The sequence below is a fragment of the Mus caroli genome, unplaced genomic scaffold, assembly GCF_978045245.1.
Source record: "Mus caroli unplaced genomic scaffold, Mus_caroli_1 scaffold_4, whole genome shotgun sequence".
Classification (NCBI taxonomy): domain Eukaryota; kingdom Metazoa; phylum Chordata; class Mammalia; order Rodentia; family Muridae; genus Mus; species Mus caroli.
Genome location: NW_028227259.1, coordinates 139,460,145 through 139,476,089, shown reverse-complemented (window position 1 = coordinate 139,476,089; position 15,945 = coordinate 139,460,145). Strand labels below are relative to the sequence as shown.

General features: G+C 52.3%; 2 protein-coding genes across 4 annotated transcripts in view; one reads left to right on the top strand and one right to left on the bottom strand.

Annotated features, from left to right (window-relative positions):
* Window positions 1–8,744: 8,744 nt before the first annotated feature.
* Window positions 8,745–11,529, top strand: Fzd9 (frizzled class receptor 9). Its single transcript, XM_021163871.2, has one exon. It carries the CDS (start codon window positions 8,956–8,958, stop codon window positions 10,732–10,734), a length of 1,779 nt encoding a protein of 592 aa, XP_021019530.2. The 5' UTR covers window positions 8,745–8,955; the 3' UTR covers window positions 10,735–11,529.
* Window positions 11,530–13,808: 2,279 nt separating this feature from the next.
* The window catches only part of Baz1b (bromodomain adjacent to zinc finger domain 1B), a 62,353-nt gene continuing 60,216 nt past the window's right edge, over window positions 13,809–15,945 (bottom strand). Inside the window, exons 19-20 of one of the 3 annotated variants that reach the window (XM_021162487.3) lie at window positions 15,453–15,806; window positions 13,809–14,969 (exon numbers count right to left, since the gene is read on the bottom strand). In XM_021162487.3, coding sequence (XP_021018146.2) covers window positions 14,966–14,969; window positions 15,453–15,806 — 358 coding nt within the window. In that variant the 3' untranslated portion in view covers window positions 13,809–14,965. Of the gene's footprint in view, window positions 15,807–15,945 lie in introns of all 3 variants that reach the window. The other 2 variants (XM_029477264.2, XM_021162486.2) reach the window with 2 other exon arrangements.

Here is a 15,945-nt window from a genome sequence, read left to right as displayed (position 1 = left end):
ACACTGCTCCCGAGATTGCTCCACTCTGCGTTGTCACTGAGCAAGTTATCCTGCCAGCACTGGGTCCTTCTCCTGTCCAACGATTAATGTCCTGTCGGGGCCCACATGAACGGCTGCCACTGTGTGTGTGTGTGTGTGTGTGTGTGTATGTGTGTGTGCATGTGTGTGTGCATGTGTGTGTGTGAGTATGTAACCCTGCCCTGGAACTCCTTATGTAGAGCAGGCTGGCCTCCAACGCACAGACATTCTCCTGCCTCTACCTCCTGAGTGCTGGGACTAAAGGCCTGCACCACCACACCTAGCTCTTTCTTTTTTTCACATTTATTTCTTTGGGGCGACTCACACACACACACACACACACACACACACACACACACACACACACGCCTCAGCCTGTGAGTGGAGCTCAGAGGACAGCTCTCTAGGGGGAGCTCTCTCCTTCCACCCTGTGGGAGAGCAGAATTGAACTCAGGACCTCAGGCTTGGTGGCAAGCTCCTTTACCCAATGAGGCACACACACATACACACACACAGATACACGCAGATATGTACACAGGCACACACAGACATACACAGACACACACTTGCATATATACATGCAGATACATACCCAGACACACAGAGACACACACAGATACACACAAAGACACAGACATATACATACAGACATAGACAGACACACACACACTCAGATTCACACACAGGCACCCACAGACATACACACAGAGACACACAGATACACAGACACACATACAGACATATGCACACAGACACACACCACCCACCCCTCTCTTTTCTTTTCTTTGAGACAGGATCTCGGCAGGCAGCTGTAGTTAGTCTTGAAATCACGCTAGCCCTCCTGCCTCAGCTTCAGGAGTGCTGAGGTCACAGGGGACACATGTCCTGCCATGTCCCAGTGATATGATCATCTGTTACTTTCTACCTCCTGTCATTGCTAGCCCCACGGGCCAGTACCGGATGAATTTGGTCACTGAATTTCCAACTTAGATTCAATCCCTAGCACCATAACTGCCCAGACTAGATTGGAAAGATGGGGCTTGGGACAGTGGAGTTCGCCCATCTGAGGGGTGACTTCCTGCAGCTGGCCAGGCAAGCTGGAGAGACCTTTATAAAGCCAAGAAGCCCAGCCAGACGCTGGCAAATGTCCCTGGGACAAGATGAGGCCTGGCAAAGGCTGGGTGCCCCTCCCACCTGGTTGACCCCCCCTGGGGGGGAGGGTGCTATTTGCCACCCCAGAGGAAGGTTGGTGTCTTGCAGGGAGAGATTGCTAATGGACTACAGGCCTAGAGGACTCCCCTCAGCCCTCAGGGCCTGTGGGCAATCCCTGGGGCCCCCGGGCAGCTTGAGGCTCCTCTGCCAGGCTTTTTGAGGCCCCTCCGGCCTGGGAAGGGCTGTGGAAGTTGGCAAGGTTTCTTTCCTCCTCGCTAACTCAGCAGCTGAGGCTTTTTCTTTTTCTTTTTCTTTTTTTTTCTTTTTTTTTTCACCGGCCTGGGCCGCTGCTGAACTGGATAAATAAGCAGGAGCGTCCAACGTCAACGAAACAGGAGCTCGCTCCGGGCTCAGCTGCACAAAAGCCGCTTTCAGCAGCGGCGGGCGCCTCCCGCCCGGGCCGTCGGGGCTCCCCCAGCCCAGCCAGGCTGCACTTGGCCTTCATGCTCGCCCCCCCAAACCCGCCTTTTCCCAGAAGTGCCCCCAGCCCTGCTCGGGATCCCGCCTGCCCCCAGCAGGTTCTGGTTCTTTGTCCCTTTAAAAGCTTTGCCTGGCCCTCTGTTGCCCTAGGGGGATCCCAGAGTCCTGGCTGGGGGCCTCCCTTTTACCAGACTAATGCGTCCTCAGGGCCGGTGCTTCTCTCTCTCCCTTCCTCCTCTCTCTTCCTGTCCCCCTCCTCTCCTTGCTGCCTCCCCCTCCTGTCTCCCCACCCCCCTTTTCTCTTCCTCTTCTCCCCTCCTCATCCTAGTCTTTCTTCTTTTTGGAGCTTTCAGACAGAGTCTCATGAAGCCCCGGCTGATCTCAAATTCCCTATGCAGCACAGGATGACTTAAACTCGTGATCCTCCTGCCTCAGCCTCCCAAGTGCTGGAATTCGTTGTGTACCCACACTGTGCATCTTGAACACCCTTCCCTTTCCTTCTCCGTGGCTTCTCCTTCGGACTGAGGTCCTGCGGGGCAGGGAGTATCACCTCTCTGCGTTCTCCTCACCATCTGGACCGCGATGGTGCCTTACCTGCCTTACCTCTTCCGCTTCAGTCTCTACAAGTGAGGTGAAGACTGTGAACTGCAGGGGGCGCAAAGGAGTCGTTGCCTGGCACTGAGCAAGTGCTCAGTTAAGTCTCCTGTTGAAAATCAAGCTCTTGGTTACAGGCTTTTAATTCCAGCACCTGGGAGGCAGAAAGAAGCAAGGAGATCTCTGAGTTCGGAGCCAGCCTGGTCTATAGAACTAGGTGCAGGGCTACTCAGAGAAACACTGTCTGGGGGGGGGGAGAAAGAGAAAAGGGGGGCAGAGCGGGAGAGAGAGCGGGAGAACGAAAGAACGAAAGAGAACTAAAGAACGAACGAAAGAAAGAAAGGCCGGGCGGTAGTGGCGCACACCTTTAATCTCAGCACTTGGGAGGCAGAGGCAGGCGGATTTCTGAGTTTGAGGCCAGCCTGGTCTACAAAGTGAGTTCCAGGACAGCCAGGGCTACAGAGAAACCCTGTCTCAAAAAACAAAACAAAACAAAACAAAAAAACAAAAAAAAAAAAAAAAAAAAAAAAAGAAGGAAGAGAAAAGAGAGAAGAAAATCAAGCCACATAGTAGACTTAGTAGCACAAGTCTTTAATTTTAACAGGTGGATCTCTGTGAGTTTGAGGCCAGCCAGGGCTCCACAAGGAGACCCTATCTCCAAACAAACGAATAAGTAAAATAAGTCTTTTTAAAAAAATCATATCGTTGGGTCAGCAGATGGCTCAGTAGGTAAAGTCACTTACTACCGACCTGACCAGTCCCATCTGGTGGAAGGAGAGAACTGATTCACATACAATAAGGTGACTCACATGGGTCCCAATACACAGACAGACAGACAGACAGACAGACAGACAGACTGACTGACTAATTAAATGTCAAGGGCTGTAGAGGTAGAAAAGTCTCATAACCCAAACCCCTATGGTAGACAGAAAGAACTGACCCCTGGAAGCTGGCCTCTGGCCTTCACACATACACTATAGTGCCTGTTTGCACATGCGCAAAAGCACATCACGTACATGTATGGAAATGTTATGTGAGACCATCCTGTAATTATATATCATTGATCCATGCTAATAAGACATAAACAGACAGAGCCAAGTGTGGTGCCATACACATTTAATGCCAGTACTAAGACACAGAGGCAGGCAGATCTCTATGAGTTCAAGACCAGCTTGGTCTACATAGTGAGTTCCAGGTCAGCCAGGGTTAATAAGTGAGACTCTGTGTGGTGGTTTGAATAGGTTTGGCCCATAGGCAGTGGCACTATTAGGGGGTGTGGCTTTGTTGGAGTAGGCATGACCTTGTTGGAGGAAGTGTGTCACTGTGTAGGCAGGCTTTGAGGTCCCAATGCACAAGCTCCACCCAGTGTGAAATTCCAGAGCCTCTTCTTTGAGTCCCTGTCTGCTACCTGCTGATCAAACTGTAGAACTCTGGGCCCCTCCAGCACCATGACTGCCTGCACGCTACCATGCTTCCCGCCATGATGATATTGGACTGAACCTCTGAAACTGTAAGCCAGCCCCAATTAAATGTTGTCCTTTATAAGAGTTGTTTTGGTCATGGTGTCTCTTCACAGCAATAAAGTCCAAACTAGGACACCCTGTTTCAAAAACAACCAAAACCCAAAACCTTAAAAAAAAAAAAAAAAAAAAAAAAAAGATTTGCCATTTAAGGTATAATACCAATAATGTCCCTCGATATGGTTTACGAGGAGAGGAAGGCCAGCATGGGGGAGTGGGGGAGAAGGAAAGAAAAGAAAGGAAAAAGAAAAAGTAAGCTGATGGCACCCCTTCATCTCCCAATCGTCTGGCGTCCGGTCCAGAAGATGTTAATGGCAGGCTTCCGCCACCGTACCTGGCTTTGGATTTGGCCTCTCATTAACTGTGTAACTAACCTAGGCTAACCTTAAACTCATGACAATTCCTCTGCTCCCACAAATGCTGGGATTACAAGTATGTGCCACCATGGCTGGCTTCTATTTTATTTTGAGATGGAGTCTTACTGTGTAGCCCTGGCTCTTCGGGAATTCCCTATGTAGACCAGACTGGTTTCAACTTGCATTGATTTGCCTTCTTCTGCCTCAGAGTGCTGGCGTGTGCCTGCGTGCTCAGAGTGCCTGGATTTTAAGAAAATGCTCCTTTCAGAGCATGGTGGTGCACACCTTTAATCCCAGCACTCAGGGGGCAGAGGCAGGTGGATCTCTGAGAGTTTGAAGCCAGACTAGTCTACACAGCGAGTTCCAGAAACAGCCAGGGCTACACAAGGAAACCCCCATCTTGATAAACTAAAGAAGAAAGAGAAGGAGGAGAAGGAAAAAGAAAAGAAAAGAAAAGAAAAGAAGAGGAGAGGAGAGGAGAGGAGAGGAGAGGAGAGGAGAGGAGAGGAGAGGAGAGGAGAGGAGAGGAGAGGAGAGGAGAGGAGAGGAGAAGAGAAGAGAAGAGAAGAGAAGAGAAGAGAAGAGAAGAGAAGAGAAGAGAAGAGAAGAGAAGAGAAGAGAAGAGAAGAGAAGAGAAGAGAAGAGAAGCAAAAAGCAGAGCTTCTTGGGGCTGAAGACGGCTCAGCAGCCAAGAGTATGCACTACTCTCTCAGAGCACCCGAGTTTGCTTCCCAGCACCCATGTCAAACATCTCACAGCCACCTATAACTCCAGCTCCTGGGTGTCTGACATCTTTTTCTGGCCTCTGAGGTCCCCAGATCTCATGTGCACATACCCCTCCCTATACAAATACAAACATATAAAAATTTAAAATTTTTAATAATTAAAAAAAAAAGATGCTCTTTTAGGGCTGGCAAGATGGCTCACTGGGTAAACGTGCCTGTCCCCAAGCTTGATGACCTGAGTTCTGTTGCCAAAGGTGACATAGTGGAGGAGAACGCCAACCCCGAGGTTGTCCTTTAACCTTTACATGTGCATTGTAGCCTACACACTGTAGCAGGTATATGCCCCCTCCCCCGAGTAAATACATATAACAGATTTTAAAATACTTTTAGCATTTCTTTTAGACACGTTTACTGTGTAGACTGGGCTTATCTCTGCTGGAATCAAAGGTGCATGCTACACCTTTTTTATGTACGGTGTGTGTGTGTGTGTGTGTGTTGCCGTGCATGTAGAGGTCAGTGGACAACCTTGGGTTTGAGTCAGGGCTCTGTTGTTGTCCATTATCTGCAAAGCAGGGTAGCTGACCTGCTGGCTTACAGGGGCTCTCTCCTGTTTCTACGTCCCATTTCCCTGTAGAAGCCTTGGGATTACAGCTACCATGCCTGGCTTCAAATGGGTCTGGAGACTTGAACTCGGCTCCTCAAACTCCTCACACTTCCCGGGCAAGTGTATCGCTCCCTGCGCTGTCTCCCCCAGCCCTCTTTAAGCATTGGTAATGGTCCCTCTCTTTCACACGTTCTTTTAACACAATGGACATTTATAGGCGCCTCCTCCAGGCCAGGAGCCAGAACCTTGTAGGGCATGGCACGGTGCCTTCCTCCTGAAGTCCCCAGGCTTTGTAGGGAAATCAGGCTTTGGAGCAGTTAGCTGCACTCTGCAGTGGGGTGCCGGGTAGGGCATCCTGACAGGCTAATCAGAGTCGAGGTGGGGCCTGGGGGAAGGATTCGGGTTTATCCAAGAAGGGGGGGGGAGCTTACAATGCAAGAGAGGCCTAGGGGGAAGGTTGGCGTGGCGAGGGTGGGAACTCGGGACAGAAGGCTGTCCCTTCCCACAGTGGGCCTCTAGCCAAGGCCCCTAGAAAGGCTGGCATCTTCCAAGGAGGTGGAGCTTCGAGGGGCTCCCAGTGGGGGTGGGGCAGTGATGGTGACCTCCTTCGGTCTCTGCCCCTTCGCATCGTCTCCCTTTCAGTGTGTGCCTGAGGTATTGTTCCTCTTTTGTAAAGAGGGGGATCGGGTAACAAAGCCGGGTGGGTGGGCAGGCAGCCCAAGGGGCCTCTTCTCTTCCCTCCCCCTGAAGCATCTGCACTGAGGGGTAGGCACACATACACCTCTGGCTTCCCAGGAGCTGGCTGTTGCCATAGTGACAGGCAGGCCTTGCATCCCACTGGCCCCTGGAGTTGCCCTTCCCACTATGGCTGCCAAAGTTAGGGGCCCCCAACTCTTTTGCATCCTGGAGTGGGAGGCAGGGACATACAAAATAGAACTACTGGCTAGTCTCTGCCTCCTAGCTGGCTTTGAGGAAAGGGACAACTTTCCTCAAAGAGAGCTCCAGCCTCTGGGACAGATACTCAGGAAGCAAGGCTAAGCCTTGAGATCAGAAATAAGGGCACTCTCACCCGGGTGTCTGGTGTGGCTGTTAGTGTTCTGCAAAAAGGAAGGGAAAGATAGGCAGAGGGCTTATAGGGTAGGTAAGGACACTGGGGGACCCAAAGCAGAGCCTGCCCCTGAGTCTACTGTGATCGATGGAATAAGAGAAAGGTCTTGGGGAATTTGAAAAAAAAAAAAAACACACCTTAAAGAATGGAGAAGTGAGGACCTAGGTTCATGAGGTAGGGGTTGGGGGGGGGGGGGGGAGAGGCAGAACCCTCAGAGATCTTCTTGTCTCCTCTCCAGGAGTGTGATCAACAGCTGTGTACCACGCCACCTGGCTTCATTTGTGGGTGCGAGGGATCCGAACTCACGTCCTCATGTTTGCCCCAAAAGCACCTCCCTCAGCCCCAAGTTTAGGATCCCGAAGTAAGACCCAATCTGGGGACTCCCAGGGGCTCAGTTTGGCGTGCAGGGCTGGCTGCATCTTCACAAAGCCTTTTCTCTCCAGTCTTTTCGGGGATGGGGGGTGGGGGGGAGGGGCTGGGTGCATGCCAGTGACACATATGTTTTTCTTTGTCCCTGCCGAGCTGCAGCTTGGCTTTCCGGGAGCTGAGAGACTGGGAAATGACCACCCCATTTTCTCACTGCGGCCATCAGCGCTGTCCCGGCTTCTTCCTGAATCCCGGCTCTAAATATAGCAGGATGGTATTGGCCAAGCGGTGTGTGTGTGTGTGTGTGTGTGTGTGTGTGTGTGTGCGCGCGCGCGCGCGCGTGCACACGCATGTAACAGGCAACAGGGAAACAATATGCCTGCCTGCCCTGACACCTACCTAGGAGGTGTGTGAGCCTGAGTATATAGCTTTCCCTTCAGACTTGTACCAGAGACACCGGCTTTCCTGTAGGGACACAGTAGGGGCTGAAATCATCACTGTGAAATACCTGGCTCAGGCGCTTGGGAGGTGGAAGTAGGAGGGTGAGAAGTCCTTTGATACATAAGGTATGTGAGGCCAGCTTGGACAACACGAAATAGTCTGGGAAACAAACACATGGGGAGTTTGAGAAATGGATCAGGAATTGAGATCACTGGTTGCTCCTCCAGAGGACCTAGGTTCGATTTCCAGCACCCACATGGAGGTTCACAACTCCAGTTCCAAAGCCTTCTTCGGGCCTCCAAGGGTACCAGGCACACACGTGGTGCACATACAGATAGACAGGCAAAGCACATTAATAAGAAAATTTAAAAATTAAAAACAAAGCAAAGCAACAACAAAACAGACAAATGGAGGAGCTGGAGAGATGGCTCGGTAGAAAGGTAAGTCATCCCTAGCCTTGATGACCCGAGTCGGGGGCAGGTATCCCATGATCGAGGAAGAGTACTGACTCCCCAAGTTGTCCTTGCTTGCGTGCAGTTTCGTGGGTCTCTCTCTCTCTCTCTCTCACACACACACACACACACACACGCAAACAGCAGGATGTGTGTGTGATAAATATAATGAAAACAAAACAAAATCACCGAAGCTTGGGCTGGGCACGTGGCTTGTCTAGCCTGGGTTCCATCCCTAGAATGAACAGCATAAAAAACTCATGTGGGGGGCTGGCGAGATGGCTCAGCGGGTAAGAGCACTGACTGCTCTTCCAAAGGTCCTGAGTTCAAATCCCAACAACCACATGGTGGCTCACAACCATCCATAATGAGATCTGATGCTTTCTTCTGGAATGTCTGAAGGTAGCTACAGTGTACTTACATATAATAAATTAATAAAAAAACAAAAACAAAAAAAACCCAACCTCATGTGGTGGCAGCCCTTACGAGGCAGGAGGATCAGGAATTCAAGGAGAGCTTGAGGCCAGCCTGGGTTATATGAGACCCTGTCTCAAAAACAACAGGATCAACAAAAACTCCTTGAAGGGGAGAAGAGAGAAGAGGGGGAACAAGCAACTCCCTAGCCTGGAGCTTGGAGAGCTTGGGATGGTCCCCTCCCACCTGGGAAGAAAAGGGCGCACTTGACATTGCGAGGGAGTACATTGGGAGGTGCGTTCCCGCCGACTGTTGAGTCTGCAAAGGAAGCGAAAGAAATGAGCAGAAGAGAAGAAAAGCTGCCCCACAACGTCGCCCACACGCCTCCAGCGTGGCAGAGAGGCGCGGCACCTTTAAAGCGCGACGGGGGCGTGCCCTGAGGGACTGCCCCGCCCCTGGGCGTGTCCTCCTACTGACCACGCCCTCGGGGTTCCGAGCCGCGGCGGCTGGCGGCGGAGACCGCGCCGGCTCTGGCTGGAGTGGCGGCGGCATCGGCGGCGGCGGCGGAGACGGCGGTGGTAGCGGCTGTTCCTCCGAAGGCGCCGCGCGCTCCGGGACACACGTGGGCGGCCGAGAGATGGCGCGGGAGCCGCGACGTGGCGCACAGATCCCGGGACGCGGGATGGAGCGGTGCGAGTGAGCCCGGGCGGCCGCGCCGCGGGGCGATGGCCGTGCCACCGCTGCTCCGCGGGGCGCTGCTGCTGTGGCAGCTGCTGGCGACGGGCGGCGCGGCGCTGGAGATCGGCCGCTTCGATCCGGAGCGCGGCCGTGGCCCCGCACCGTGCCAAGCGATGGAGATCCCCATGTGCCGGGGCATTGGCTACAACCTGACCCGCATGCCCAACCTACTGGGCCACACGTCGCAGGGCGAGGCGGCGGCGCAGCTGGCCGAGTTCTCGCCCCTCGTGCAGTACGGCTGCCACAGCCACCTGCGCTTCTTCCTCTGCTCGCTCTACGCCCCAATGTGCACCGACCAGGTCTCCACTCCCATCCCGGCCTGCCGGCCCATGTGCGAGCAGGCTCGCCTGCGCTGCGCCCCCATCATGGAGCAATTCAATTTTGGCTGGCCCGACTCACTCGACTGTGCCCGGCTCCCCACGCGCAACGACCCGCACGCACTCTGTATGGAGGCACCCGAGAACGCTACAGCAGGCCCCACAGAACCCCACAAGGGCCTGGGCATGCTCCCTGTGGCACCTCGACCCGCGAGGCCATCGGGAGATTCAGCCCCAGGTCCCGGCAGCGGTGGCACCTGCGACAACCCCGAGAAGTTCCAGTACGTGGAGAAGAGTCGCTCGTGCGCTCCGCGCTGCGGGCCAGGAGTCGAGGTGTTCTGGTCTCGGCGCGATAAGGACTTCGCGCTGGTTTGGATGGCTGTGTGGTCCGCGTTGTGTTTCTTCTCCACGGCTTTCACCGTGTTCACCTTCCTGCTGGAGCCTCACCGGTTCCAGTACCCAGAGCGCCCGATTATCTTCCTTTCCATGTGCTACAATGTCTACTCCTTGGCCTTCCTGATCAGAGCGGTGGCAGGTGCACAGAGTGTGGCATGCGACCAGGAGGCAGGGGCTCTGTATGTGATCCAGGAGGGTCTGGAAAACACAGGCTGCACCCTGGTCTTCCTGTTGCTCTATTATTTCGGGATGGCCAGCTCACTTTGGTGGGTGGTTTTGACTCTAACCTGGTTCCTGGCTGCAGGCAAAAAATGGGGCCACGAGGCCATCGAGGCTCACGGCAGCTACTTCCACATGGCAGCGTGGGGCCTGCCAGCACTCAAAACTATCGTGGTCCTGACTCTGCGCAAGGTGGCTGGGGATGAACTGACTGGGCTCTGCTATGTAGCCAGCATGGACCCGGCAGCCCTCACTGGCTTTGTGTTGGTACCCCTATCTTGCTACCTGGTACTGGGCACCAGTTTCCTCCTGACCGGTTTTGTGGCTCTCTTCCATATCCGCAAAATCATGAAGACAGGAGGCACCAATACGGAGAAGCTGGAGAAGCTGATGGTCAAAATCGGAGTCTTTTCCATCCTTTACACAGTGCCGGCCACCTGCGTCATTGTCTGCTACGTTTATGAACGCCTCAACATGGACTTCTGGCGGCTTCGGGCCACAGAGCAACCATGTACTGCTGCCACCGTGCCTGGAGGCCGGAGAGACTGCTCGCTGCCAGGGGGCTCGGTGCCCACTGTGGCTGTCTTCATGCTCAAAATCTTCATGTCCTTGGTGGTGGGCATCACCAGTGGAGTCTGGGTATGGAGTTCCAAGACTTTTCAGACTTGGCAGAGCCTGTGCTACCGAAAAATGGCAGCTGGCCGAGCCCGGGCCAAGGCCTGCCGAACCCCAGGGGGCTATGGCCGGGGTACCCACTGCCACTACAAAGCCCCCACGGTGGTCTTGCACATGACTAAGACAGACCCCTCTCTGGAGAACCCCACACACCTCTAGAACATAGGCTGGGCTGTGAGTTATGGTTGCTCCCTCCTTGCCCTCCCCTCCCCCCTTCAGAGACAGCTGACTAACAGCTGCCCAGCTGTCAAGGTCAGACAAGTGAGACACAGGGGGCTGAGGACTAGGGTGGGGACCCAGTAAAGCTCAGGGCCTTGACCTTCTGTCTCATGCAGGGAGTGTCCTAGTCCACAGAGGGTCCCAGGATAAGAAGGGGCAGAAGGGAGCAGGGTCCAGTGCAGAGTTATTTAATGATGTAATTTATTGTGGCATTTCTCTGGAAGCTGTGACTGGAATAAACCCTCGTGTGGCACTGCTGTGTTCTATCTGGGCTGGAAAGAGGGAAGACAAGACAGGAGAGTGAGAAACTTCATAAGCAGAGCTGGGGGTGGGGTAGCCATGAAGTTCATCCTCTGACCCCTTGTCAAGGAGGAAGTTCCTCTGTGGGGGCATCGGTGGATTATAGGAGTCCTAGACTGCTGTGCGTGCGTGTGCGTGGTGTGTGTGTGTGTTTCTCTTCTCACCTGTTTCAAGTCTGAGATCCGTGCTTCTGAAGTGCAACAAGAACCTCCTCATGAATACCTCCAGGAACCCCTGGCTGTGACATGGCTCCTTCTAGTCCTAACAGTGTCATCTAGCCTGTTTAGAGAAAAAGGTAAGCTCCCCTGCCCCCACCCACCCACACTTTGCTTTAGCAAATAAGGTCCAGGCTGACATGAGAGCTCAGTAGATACAGGCGCTTGCCACTAAAACTGAGGACTTGCTTTCAATCGCTCATAGGAACTCACATAGGGCTGGGGACCAACTCACAGACTGTTTTTACCCCCACCTGTGCTCTGTGGCACAACTCCTACTATACAAATACATACATGTAGTAAGATGCTTGGGAGGGAGGGAGGGAAGGAGGGAGACTGTTTCTAAGTCATCCTTTCACCCAAGTCTAAGGATGGTCCTCATTATCTATGAAGGTTGCTGAGAGCTGGGATCCAAGCTCAGTTGGCAGTGTCCTTGCCTAACGTGCATGAAGCCCTGGGTTCTGTCTCCAGCACGGCTTAAAAGAGGCATGATGGAACATGTTTGTAATTCAAATATTTGGGAGATAGAAGCAGGAAGATCAGGAATTTAAGATCAGGTATCCCCTGGCTACCCGAAACTCTTTGGGTAAAAAATAAAAATAAAAGAGAGAGTGGGCAGGCCAAATGGCTCAGCAGGTAAAGTTGTTTACTATGGAGTCTAATCTGAGTTCAATCCTTTGAACCCACTAGGTAAGAGAAACAACTCCCACAAATCCCTGACCCCCACTAAATTGATGTAAAAATATTTTTTAAAGAATTGTTCAGCAAGTTAGGAGCCTTGTCTTAAAAAAACAAAAACAGCATTAACATCAACAATAAAACCCTTCACTAACAACAAAACAAAACAGAATATTCGGTAGTTGGAGCCCCAAGCTATCTCTTTGTATTTTGGGATGGAGGGGGAAAGATGGGGCAGGTCTATGCATATGTCTTGGTACCAGTCTGGGAGGTAGGGAGCTGTTGAGTTCATTGACTATTGTGTCCCTTCTCACCCACCCTAAACACCAGAACTTGGGGCACTGACAGCAGCTTCGAGAATAAGGCGGGACCACAGGGATGTGCACAGCTGTGCTGGGGCAGTTGACAGAGTGTGTGGGAAGCTGGGGAAGCTGTACCTGTGTGCTAGGGAAGCTCAGGCTATTTGGGACCTGCCCCATCCCTGTCCCCTGAGGGATGTGTGGTCATCCTGGAGGTCTGTATCAGCCGAAATTGTATCTAGACTGTTGATGCCAATCAGGCCGAAGTTGCCTGTGTGTGTGTGTGTGTATGATTGCGTGAATATATGCATACATGGGCCAGGGAGAACGGCAGGTGTCCTCATCTACACCCAGCCTTTTCTGTGGGTGCTGGGGGTTTCATCTCAGGTCCTTCCGTTTTCACAGCATGTGCTCCTGCCCACTGTCCTAGCCACAGGCAAAGGTTGTGGTCAGTGGGCCTGGATGTGTTCTACACATAACCAGCATTTATGAGTACAGCCCCTCGAAGTTATTTATATTTTTTGTATTTTGAGACAGGGTCTCTCTATAAAACCCTGGCTGTCCTGGAACTCAATAGTCTCAGACTCAGAGAAATTTGCATCTGAGTACTGTGATCAAAGGCACTCACCACGTTTGGCTAAGAAAGTTTTTTAAAAACTGTTTTATGAAACCTCAGCTTTCACTTGATGTCTTTTGTTATCTTGTTGAAATCAGAGGTAGGAAATGCAGAACACCCCTATTACAGGTAGTTATCTCTGGGAATAACGTGTGTATGTAACTGAACTATGATATGGACTAGATAGATACTTGGTGCACAGAACACTGCTTTTGCTTTGCTGGGGGTGGAACCCAGGGCCAGAAGTGTGATAGCGACAGGTGGTCTACCACCGAGCCACACCTCGGACTTTCCTAAGAAGTTCTTTATGAAGAGAATACCCTCATTCTCTGCTTTGTAAGGAGCATTCATTCATCCTGTCTCTGCCCCTCAAAGCCAAGCAACCCTGAATCTCATACAAGGATTCTCCCGCATGAGAAAGCTTTTATAGCCCCCCCCACACACACACAGAAGGTAGTGGGCACACACGACTTGCTCAAGGGCCTGTAGTAAGACTTTGGCAGCCAGATAAAGGGAAAGGCACCTTTTCTTTTCCCTTGCCAGTCAGGAGGTAAGGAAGGGATCAGTACTTGGCTGTCTTTGCAATAGAAGCAAGACTGGTGTTAGCTTCTAGAGAAACTAGGAGGAAGCAGAGATGAGCAGCGAAGGCCATACCTCAGGACTAATCAGGGCATACCTCAGGAGGGCAGACAGGCCATGCTAGCAAAGGCTCCAGGTGCCTAGGTCCTGTTCTGTTTTATAGCAGGGATGCATTTGGAACAGGCTATGGCCTCTTGTGGGGTAGGGTGTATGCTCTGGCAGCTGCTGTAAAATTCACCGTATTACTCATGCTTGAAATACCCGGCTCTCAGGGCTTTACTGCCCACCACTGCCCCAAGAGAAAAAAGAAATCATCAAAGCTGTCTCTTCTTTATAAACACAAGTACATAATGTTTATTTGAAATTCCAATTTATTACAAGTCTACCCTTTACCGTGGCCCTTCCTCCTTTAAGACAATTTAAAAATCCACCATGCAGACAGATGTCACTGCAGTGGGAACACCAGCTTTCTGCTACAACACCAACATCTAGGGTAGGAAGCAGGGAGGCAGCGGTGCCAGGGATCACAGCGTGTTAGCGCTAACCTCAACCAAGCCTGTAGGAGGGAACGGAAAGGAAGCCTTCCTCAGCCACTGGACACCCAGAGCCACAGCAAGGCTATCCCTCAGCCCTGGGAATGGTGAGCTTCCGGACCAGGTGGACTTCTTTTCCTTTAAACAAGAAGAGCTGAGGGACTCACATTTTCCAAATTCAAAATCAATGGAAAAGAAAATTAAACCCTGTCTTGTACTTTTATCAAAATCTGTCATAAAAGGGAATGCAGACTACAAACTTTTGCCTAAATACAACACGAGGCTAGACTGGCTACAGAGGGCAGAGCTGGCCCTCCCCACCCCCTCCAGATGCTGACACTCCCCTAGAAGCCCTGGGAAGGAGCACTAGGTCTGCAAAGTGGGCCCTGGAGGAGCAGGCACCCACAGGTAGGTAGAGTGCTGCCAGGGCAGAGATGGCGCCAACCCGAGATCCTGCTGCCCGCTGGCCTCTTTGAGGGTAGTAAAGCGAACACATATAGAAACTGTACTGTACATGTGCCAAAGCAAGATGACAAGTATTTTACAAGATGTTCTTTATACAATATCACTGCGGAAACAAGCAACTTTAATAACTACAAAAGTCAATTTAAAAAATTAAACATTTTAACTTCTTCCTGCTCTTTTTCCGGCTCCCTAAGGGCTTGTCTGGTTTGTGGGTGGGCTGGGCTCCAACACCCCTCTGGCCAGAGCCATTAAAGCCTAGGTCATAGCATGATTGGAAGCAGGACCCCAGTCTATGGGAAGTGCCTTAGTTTGCTTTGTCTTTTATGAGGCGGTGAGCTGGGTGAGGGCGGGGAAGGGCTGCACAATGGAGAGTCCTCAGGAACAGCTCCAGAAAATGTCCCTCTACTCTGCCACGATCAACTCAGAGCCCACACTGTCCCAAGATGCTGGTGAACACGGATTTCTGTATGGCACTCGCTGATACTGTCACCTGAGAGGGAGGACGTAAAGAAATAGGACTGTGTATAAATATAAATTCAAAAGATCCACACCTCACCCAGAGTGGCCAGATGACACTCCTTCCTACTGTGGGGTACAGCACCCTCTTTGAGGCCAGGGGGCTTGGCACTGCTGTAATGAGGCGGGAAGAGGAGGGAGAGGAGGAGAGCAGGGCAGAGCTCACAGAAGCCATATCTAGGCTTCTCCAACTCTCAGGGGAGGCCCACTTCTGCTGCGAGCTTTTCTGGGCAGGGATCATCAGGCTAACATGATGCTCCCCGAAGAGCTTGCCTTTGCTGGAAAAAGGCCCCATGGGGAACTGCAGGAGAAGCCCAAGCTTGGCATGACAGGCATTTCTGGATGCTCCAGTTACTTCTCCTTTAAATCCTCCTAGCTTTCCTGCCTCCCCCACACCCCTTGAGGGCTCCTCCTGTCCCCCCTCCTCAGCTCCCTCACTAGGGCCCTGCCTCTTTACTTCTTCTGTCTCCGTCCCCTGGACTGTCCAACAGACTCTGAGTCACTGTCCCCTTCATCATCAGCGAGCCTATCAGGAAACTTCCTGCGTTTCCTGCGCACGTAGGGGTGGCCAGGGAGGTGTTTTTGCAGCAGAGCCAGCAGACACTGCTCTGTCTTCTCCATGCAACTCAGCACGTGGCTGCCGCGGCAGTTATAGAGCTCGGCATTGGCAAACACTTGCTTCATGTCAGTGAGGAACTCCTGCACAGATCGGTAGTTCCCGCATGAGCATTTGTTCTGTATGGTCTGGAAGTCCATGGGGTGCTCGATCACATCATAGTAGTCCTCAGCCTCGTCTCTGGTCACAGGCTCCCTGTAGGAAAACACCAACTGAGAAACACGCTCAGGCCAGAGGAGCACTAGCCCAGGAAGAGTGCAGCCTGGGTCAAGATGAGCCAGCAGACAAGGTGCTCCCTCCCTTTCTAGGGGACTGTGACTCCCCATCCTCTTGC

What these genes read in the sequence shown, in the direction of transcription:
- Fzd9 (XM_021163871.2), top strand. Translation starts at nt 8,956, where the DNA reads ATGGCCGTGCCACCGCTGCTCCGCGGGGCGCTGCTGCTGTGGCAGCTG.